General features: G+C 31.8%; 2 protein-coding genes across 2 annotated transcripts; one reads left to right on the plus strand and one right to left on the minus strand.

The window, feature by feature from the left end:
* Window positions 1–511: 511 nt before the first annotated feature.
* On the plus strand, window positions 512–1,582 carry LOC114196157 (zinc finger protein ZAT5-like). The gene has a single exon (XM_028086711.1). It carries the CDS (start codon window positions 692–694, stop codon window positions 1,442–1,444), a length of 753 nt encoding a protein of 250 aa, XP_027942512.1. The 5' UTR covers window positions 512–691; the 3' UTR covers window positions 1,445–1,582.
* Window positions 1,583–5,501: 3,919 nt separating this feature from the next.
* LOC114177062 (ras-related protein RABC2a-like) lies at window positions 5,502–8,210 on the minus strand. Its single transcript, XM_028062296.1, is given in 7 exon segments — window positions 5,502–5,843; window positions 5,845–5,874; window positions 5,985–6,113; window positions 6,452–6,573; window positions 7,161–7,226; window positions 7,371–7,439; window positions 7,821–8,210. Coding segments are annotated over 7 exon segments (585 nt in total). The 5' UTR covers window positions 7,960–8,210; the 3' UTR covers window positions 5,502–5,813.
* Window positions 8,211–9,420: the final 1,210 nt, after the last annotated feature.

Here is a 9,420-nt window from a genome sequence, read left to right on the forward strand (position 1 = left end):
GTCTGGTGCCATGCAGTTGTGATTAATTTGTACAGAAAGAAACGTTTAGGTCAACAGCACATGAACTAACTGTTTAGCAAGAATAAACACATGTAAATTATATGAATCTTTTAATATTTAATATCTTGACAGATATAGGCAGAGAGATGGAATTATAAATTATTGAAAGATAAGATAGAAATAAATAATCCTACACTTGGAAGTGATTGGTTGTTAGTTAAAATGGGATTAGAATTAATTAAATTAAGCTGCAGTGGTTGAAGTAAAGGAAGCTAAAAATTAAGAAGGAAAAAGTAAACATATATATATAATGAATTAGTTGAAGGAAAAAGGTAATAATGAAAGGTGGTGAAAGTTTGGAAAATGTGTGTGGTTCCAGGCTTGCAAACCAATCCTCCAGAAAGGAATCGTTGCCAAAAAGTAATGGGTTTGCTTCAAAGCCAACCGAATCTCACTCGTTTCCTAGCCTCCTCATGCTTAACATTGCATCTTTTTTCTCTCTCTCTTTCAACACTTCACACATCTGTAATATAAGACTTCCAAGTTTGGAAAACGCAACTCTGGCAAAGCCAAAACACGTTACTATTACTATCATAGGGTACCCTTTTTCCCTCTACTTCAAACCATTCTAAATATATTAACTAACTCCCACACTCTTCATTGCTCTTCTTCCATTCTCTTATTCCTCACCATGCAAATCATCAAGGGCAAGCGCACCAAGCGTCAAAGGCTTCCTTCCCCACTTAGGTTAACCATGTCAACATGTTCCACCGACAACTCCGCAGGTTTTGACCCTCCGACAACCTCGAATGAATTAAGGAGCGAAGAGGATGAAGACCTGGCCAATTGTTTGATTCTCTTGGCTCGAGGCCATAACACTCCAAAACCCTCACACACCAAGGAATCGGGGCTATATGTTTACGAGTGCAAGACTTGTAACCGATGCTTCCCTTCGTTTCAAGCCCTCGGGGGCCACCGAGCCAGCCACAAGAGATTTTCCAAGCCTGGTGCAGAAGAAAAGCAAGGACTAGTTCATAGCAGTAATAGTAATCACGATGATTTTTGTGTACCCACAAGCACCACCCTCACCTTACAATTATCAACGGTTTTGTATAATAGCAGCAACAGCACTATTACTGCCAAATCTAGGGTTCATGAGTGTTCCATATGTGGGGCAGAGTTCTCATCTGGGCAAGCCTTGGGGGGGCACATGAGAAGGCACAGAAATTTTCTGAGTTCACCTTCGGGTGGGGCAATTGCATATGGTGGTGATGGAATCGTTGAAATCCCAGAAAGCAAGAAACAGAAAGATGGTTTGAACTTGGACTTGAATCTTCCGGCACCTGAGGATGATCATCACAGAGAATCCAACCTGTTTCCTTTTCAGTCCAAGGAAAAAGTCATTGTCTTCTCTGCAACTTCTTTGGTGGATTGCCATTACTGAAAGCTCAACTCTGTCTTTACTGTTAATTAACCTTCATTATTGCTATTTTTTTTTTTCTTACGTTTAGCCATGTAACAACCAATTGTTCATTCTTTGCATTCATTCAATGATATGTACACTATTAAATTTGAATTTATTGTATCGTTCCATTTTTTGGTTTTTGATAGTTCATATGATGGTTCCTTTTTCTATTTCACATATTCCACCGTCATGCACGTGAGAAAATTGAGAGAGTGAGAGAGAGAGAGAGTGGGAAAAATTAAAGCAAAGAAGAATAAAGCTGCAGGTATGAATGGGTGAAGGATAAGTTGCATCAAACTGATAGCAGAAAACGAAAGACCCAATGGCAAGCAAAGTCATCGGGTAACTTCTTAACTCATCGAACTTGAGTAATGAATATAGTAATTAATGAATGAAATTGTTTAAGGGAAAAAGAGTTTTAGGGCTATGCCAGCCATGAATACTTACTTGCTTGCTTGTAGTTAATTAATTAATTAAATGTTTACTCTTTTGTGTTGTTTCGTGTTTCTGCAATCAATGCTTCAGTTAAGTCTATATATTTCAACAAGTTTTTTTGTTTGCTTTCTGCAGAACGTTTTGAAAAGACTTCAATATTTTTAATCCTTCTAACATAAATAAGATTTGATTTTTATATCTACAAAAGAATTCTTTGCTCTAAAAGATTAAAATTCACTTATTTTGTTCTCTATATGTCATTGGTTAATGTTTATGTGTTGAATAAAAGGTGAAGTCACCGTTCCATGGCCACATATTAGTATTGTAAAAAATATGATGTCTAAAAAAAGTTTTTGAATTCTGTAAATTAAATGTTCTTTAGTCATTTTAAAATGAATATTTGGCACTAAGAATATTGCTTTTTGAAGATGAAATTTAAAGAAAATATTTCTTTAAGAAATACAACCAAAATTTACACATTTTATTAAGATTAAAAATAATGCTTTAAAATTTTATAGGAATGAAAAAACAATGAAAAATTTTATAAGAACAAAAATAAAAACTTATTAATTTTATAGAAACTAAAATTATATTCGAGCCATTTCAAAATAATAATTGATTCTAATATCGTTGAAAGTTCCATATCAACTAAAGATAAGACAATTTCATAGTACATAATCCTATAGCAATACTAATTTTTTAATTATTTTTTACAATTTTAGTATTTTAAAAAAATAAGAAAATAATTGTAACTCATACAAATATCATTTTATACTACTTTTTATATAAAGGGCAACATAGTAATCTCTTTATTACTTTAATTAAAATATTTTTTTAATCTATCTAATCAATCAAATCACTTACAAACTCTTACAAACTTTATTTCCAAATTCACTCACTGTCATCTCTAAATTCCTTAACACAATCCACTAAAATCCATTCATTCCTTCTCTCCCAAACTCATCCACTCAAGTGAACACACCCTAATAAAATGTCCCTATTATTTAAAAGTAATATAAAATGATATATAAATTATTTAAAATTATTTTTATAAGAATGATTGAAATTATAAAAAAATTATTAATAAAAAATTGAATAATACAATATATTTGGTATGAAAATAAATTTAATATGTAAGGTGGGAAATAATTTATTTACATGAAAATATTTTTAATAGTAATTTTAAAAGTAATCAATTTTTATTTGAATGATTGAGATTATAAAAATAATTATTTATAAAAAAAATGAATAATACAATATATTTGGTATGAAAATAAATTTAATATGTAAGGTGGGAAATAATTTATTTATATGAAAATATTTTTAATAGTAATTTTAGAAGTAATAAATTTTTATTATAACCATAATAAATTTTTATTTGTGTTATTAATTTTATTATGTTGTTTTCATAATAAGAAAAAAGGAAAAAATAACATGCAAGGAAACTGAAATATGAGGGGGTAATTTCGTAAATTGGAGTGTGTCATCCTCTAATCTCACCCTATAGAGGGGGTTGTATTTGGAATGAATCTCCCTAATCATTGTTCGACAATCGACATTATCTTCTATCACCCCAAAAGAATAAGGTAGTCACATGCTAATCTTCTCTTCCCATTTCACATCAACAGTAAATCCTTCCAAAAAAACACCATATAATCTAATTCAACCCTACGCCGACTTGTGAAATGAAATTTGTACCTAATTAAATATTATAAACTTGTCGTATTTACAATGGATACGTGAAATCTTCAATGACAACTACATTTATATTAATACCTATATTTTGTAATATAAAATATGAATTGCGAATATATCTATTTAAGAGCACTTCAATAAAAGTTGTTATTCAACTTTCATAACATATTTCTACAAAAGAAAAGAGTAAGTTATATAAGAAACTCTCTTCAATCTTAATAAATTCATATTTATGGGATTTATATCAAAATAGTGTTTTCATTGATAAGTAATTCGTATTTAAAATTCATATAATGATTTATGGTTGGTGGGTGATTTGACAGCATTTCAATTTCGCTATAAATTTGTTTTCAAGATATTTGCTTTGAGAGACCTCACCAAAAAGCATAAACTTTGGAACACCACAAACTATTGCTACTTAAAGTTACATGTTAGGTGGAGAGGGGGCATTTCTTGTTAGAAAGTAGAAACAAAACATGCAAGGCTTTAAGCTACTTTAAACGTGACATTTTTAAAATGGGAGGTATTTCGTTATTGGAGAATGAATTCATAACATTAAAATTGGTGTTGCTTCGAACGAGAATGTCAAACACAACATTGTTTAGTACTAAATAGCCCCCATCAAAACATGGATTCACATACTCATACACATGATTTAAGTTACATGTTACCAATGTTGACTTAAATTGATTTAAATATAAATCAATTTTAAAAATCATTTGGTTTACTTTCAAATTTTACTTTGAAGTCTACTTTCTTCTCTCTCTTAAGTTTATATTTTTTATCTTCTCCTTTTACTTTTATTTTATTAGCATGTTATGGATGTAAGCATGTAATCTATTGTTTACATCTGAACAACTTGATTTAAGCATAAGAATAACATAGTATTGATATTTTTTTTGTAATTTTCGATGTTTTAGATTTTTATTTATTTTTTAATTCAAATATGAGTTTATGTTTCACATTGAACAAAAATAAAAAAGTTGAACATCGTATAAAGATGAAGACTCATAAACTTATCGTCTTAAAATTTGGATTAGAGATACATCAATTTTTTATATATAGGTTGAACTCATATCTTATTATGTTATATCTTTCCATGTTATATCTTTCCGATCATCTTATCTCAAAAGACCCGACACATTTCTTATTCTGATCTAAAACAATTGATGTGTGAAATTCCTTCATTTCTATCAATAGAAAATTAAATACAAATGTAAGTCATTCGAAGGTGTACTAATATCTCAAAATATAAAAAAAAAAATAGAAAATAAATCATGAAAGAATTAAGTGTAAAATCAGCAATAGACCAAAGATCATCAATATAACCTTTCCGTAGTAGAAATACATCTGCATTAAACATAGAAGCGTGCATAATATAAATACATAAAAATAAAAATATTGTTTCTTGATGAAAAAATACAGAGATTATCGATGATTTCAATTGAAGTTCATTTGATTCCAGCCTAAACGAGAAAAAAAAATGTAAATGGGGCCTTGTATTCTTTCACCTAGCCATCTCTATAGTTTGTACAAGTTTGTAAATTTACAAGTGCTAAGTTTCTTATTGGCGAGTCTTTCGCGAGAAGAGATTTATTGAAAAACATAATCATCGAAATATAAGTTTAATTTACGTAAGAGATTAATATTATTTTTAATCCAAAATTTTAAGATAACGAGTTTATAAATTTTTTTTATATGTTCTCATTTAGTTTATTCAATGTAAGACTTAAGTCTCCTTGAATTCTCGATAGTGATATGAATATCAGGTCAATCTTCAAAAAGTAGAGCTTGAAATAGTAGTACTTTTGAGGAACCAAATTCTACTTTTAGAATACTTTGGTTTGGGTTTAAACGAAGTTATCCAAATTGCTGGATTAATTAGGTGTATACACAATACAGAGAATTTCATGAAACTGCAGTTGTAGGATGAAGATTGACTTGACACTTATGAGCAAATCAAATGAAAGTGATTGAAAGGCAAACAAATTTACACAAGCTAACAGGTGCCACTGTTGCCAATTTCCCCACTCCAGTAATACAAATAATTAAACAACCAAAAGACAATGGCAGTAACAAGTAAGAAACTAAGGAGGAAGCTTACATATACAAGATTTGTCCAAGATGTGCTAGTTAAGACTCAATGTCCACTCCACAACGTTTTCTTTTTAAGAGCAACAACCACTATTTTGGGAGCCTTGGGGCTCTTGTTTCGATTTTAAAACACTCCTTTTAACTGCTGTTGATCCTTCTTCCAAAAGACTCGGGGCTTCCATTATCTACAAAACAAAACACACCAAACAATTCACTCATACAAAATATCAAACACTTGCGTTGCGTTTTTTGAACAAGATAGAAACAGCATTGAAGCACACTTCTAATACCGTACCTTTAGAGCAAGTTCCTCAAAGCACTGCTCCACATTTTCCCGAGTTTTAGCACTACATTCAAGAAGCAAACACCCCAATTCTTTGGCAAGGGCTAAACCCTCTTCTCTGCTCACAGTCCTTTCAGTATCCTAGAAATTGAGAAATAAACCGTGACAGAAATTAATGAACTGAAAAGGGAACAGTTTCAGTTTCTCCTGTCATGTGAAAATCTTAGACCATTCATCCAAGGAATCAAATCAATCCTATGCAGTTGGGGGCCTATTTATTTCTTTCATAAATTTAAGGATGTTATGATCTAAACCAATGCCACATGCATGTCGAATTGTATCTACCATAACTAAGTTGGATTGGACATGGTCTGAATTTGCTTCAAATGGACAGACAAAACTTGAACAGATAAGATTACAGCATTCATGAGAATAGCAAACTCATTTGCGTTTGTCATATATTTGAGCACAAAACTTACTCTATCAACTTTGTTTCCAACAAGCATCTTCACGCAATCCTGATTAGTTGAGTAGAGTTGCACTTCCTTGGACCACACTTCTGATAGGTTTGTAAAGGTTTCTCGCCTTGTCACATCATAAACTAGAAGTGAAGAAAACGAAGCACTATATAAATAGAAATCATTAAAGTTTCGAGAATGTTAACTAGCAAATATTCAAACACATGCTTTATCCACTTTAAATACACAAAATTATGGTTTCAGAAAGTCACCTTAAGACCCAAGAAATTCTTCATACTAAAAAGGGAACATGAAAACAATGGCAAGAATCATGTTACTACTACTAAAAAGACAAAACAACAGGGGATGTCATTAAGAAAGGTCTTATTTTCCTAGTTGCAAGCGTAAAACCTATCTAACGATTGATAAAAATAACATCAGAATTTAATCATTTTATCAAAAACATCGAGCATACCCTGAAACCAAGGTTCGAAATAAAGGTCATAACTCCTTGCAATTGCTTCATTTTAGTCCATCTTTACCATACCACACATCACTCTTACATAAAAAAGTATCCAGAGTGTACATCAAAGCATAATGTTAAAACAGAGTTCAATAGCAATTGAAAAGATAAAGTTTTCCAAAAAGATATTGTAGAAAATTCTCTCACGTGGATGAATCTAATAATCCTACATTCTTGTAGTTATGTGCATTAATAAATTGAGCATACCGAGAATGATTCCTTGCGCTTTTCTATAGTAAGAACTGGTTAGAGTCCTGAACCTTTCCTGCCCAGCTGCAATAGATGTGAATGTTATCTTAAAATAATCAAAAGCACTATGAAAGGAATTTCATTCTATCTGTTCTAATCAAATGCTGCTTGCATTGACAAATGGTCTAATTTCAAGAACTGAAAGCACAAGATTTGACTCTATATTACCAGTATCCCAAATCGTTAATTTCAGTCTCTTGCCACCTACTGTGAGCATTTTGATCTTAAAATCAACACCTGCATATGATAGGAGCGACATTAGATCATATCAAAACTAAAGTCAGACGAACAACTCGTGACAGAGTATACAGAAGATAAATTCAATTGTTAATTAATTCAAGTAGCTAAATGAACCAAAAGCAGTTAAATCCTACAGAAGTAACAGGCAGAGACAATAACCGAAGACCAACCGATTCAATCTCGGCTTTTAAACCGAAAAATCGTTTGAAAAAAAACAGTCACAAACTTCAACAGTGTTACTGTAAACAATAGATCGACAAGTATGAGGTACCATTTGGTTGCAAACAATGTATGAGAAGTCAGACACCTAAATCCCAAGCATGCAAAGGTTAAAAATAGAAACTTGAAGGGTTGAATGTGATGTAATGAATGAATTACCAATGGTGGGGGTGAGATCTTCAACAGAACTTGAAATGAAGCTGACAAGTAGGCTACTTTTTCCCACCCCAGAATCTCCAATCAACAAGATCTTGAAAGAGAGATCAAAGCCACTGCTCTGACCTGAGGATGAACTCATTCTGATGAATGTGTTACGTGTGGCTCAAAAAGTACAGTGAAAGAGCAAAACAAAGTGGAAAGAAAGAGAGATAGAGAGAGAGAAAAGGCTAAGGAGGTTGAGGGGTAGGCAAGGCTACGCTGTAAGGAAGAGCAATGGGGCAACACCTTTGATTTATTTGGTGTGTAAAGAGAGAGAGAATGTGAGAAAGAAGATAAAAGAAAAGGAAAAACGGCCACCCTTTGGCACAGTTTTCTGTTTTGTGATACGTGTGTGTGTGTGTTGTAGGTGTTTGTAGAAGTGTATCATGATTTAATATTTTGAGTTCCCAACTTCATGCCATAATGCCCCACGTGCAAGCTACTGATTGGTGTGGTTTAATCTCAAACAGATGCTGCTATTCAAACACCATTCATAATCATTCCTCGAAGCCATTTTCAACTGCGCCATTTTTGGTTTTATTATTGTTTTTTCTTCCTCCTTTCATCTCAAAACCAAACACGACACGCTCCTTTTCCCCTTGTTTTTACATGGTTCAAAATCACTTTTTGCGACCATTATTGATGCCTTTCGTTCTTCTTGAAATTCAAATTTTAACGGCACTGTAAAACTTGTACATAAATCTATGCACTATTGTAATTTGGTTGTAGATTTCCCCACACATTCCACAATCTATCATTATCTTGTTTCTTTCTCTTTTCAATGCAGGCGTGCTCGTCCCATCTGTCAAATCTGCAAACTCGGTATTTTATAACTTAGATTCATATCTACTTGTGTTTCAGCATCAACTAATAAATTGTTGGCTTTTTATGTTAAATATGTGATCGTACGAACAACATTAAACGAACACAAACATGTTATATAACATGGGACTTGTTTAGTCATTTCCACCGAATGTACAGATCAACTTGTTTGGAGTTGTTTAAGCTTAAAGAGTGGTGGAGTTTAAGAAATCAAATACTAAAAAAATGTTGATCCTACCTAGTTTAAGAAAAACCTTCTGTGCTAAAGGATACTACTTATAACTATGGAGTGTAAAAGAAGCATTTTTAGCGATGCTGCTTCAGCTTTATCTCACCAATTTTCTTCAAACCCATCAATTTTAAATATTAGCTCATCCAAATATTAAGACTAAAAGAAGATGACAAAAAAAAAATTGTTTTCAATTAAAGTTGGAATAATCTTTCCTCAGTTGACAACTTCATTCAATACATCAACTTTGATTTTCTCTTGATTAAAGTCTGTGCATTGCAATCTTTGGACCACAATTGTAATGCACCAATTAACCAGAAATTGTTGAAAAAATCATTTAAAGTTAATAATGGTAACAAATTCACTTCTTTTTTTTTTTTTTAATTTTGACGGTAATAAACATTCTCAATGAAACTGGAATCTTACACAACTTTCTCTATATGGATTGTCTTTTTGATAATTGTCACTACCATAAAAAAAATAGCAAAGTAAATTGCAACTAAAGAAAAG

Source organism: Vigna unguiculata, chromosome 1 (assembly GCF_004118075.2).
Source record: "Vigna unguiculata cultivar IT97K-499-35 chromosome 1, ASM411807v1, whole genome shotgun sequence".
NCBI lineage: Eukaryota > Viridiplantae > Streptophyta > Magnoliopsida > Fabales > Fabaceae > Vigna > Vigna unguiculata.

Bases quoted from the DNA above. Each gene is read 5' to 3' on its own strand.
- LOC114196157 (XM_028086711.1), top strand. From the start codon at position 692: ATGCAAATCATCAAGGGCAAGCGCACCAAGCGTCAAAGGCTTCCTTCC.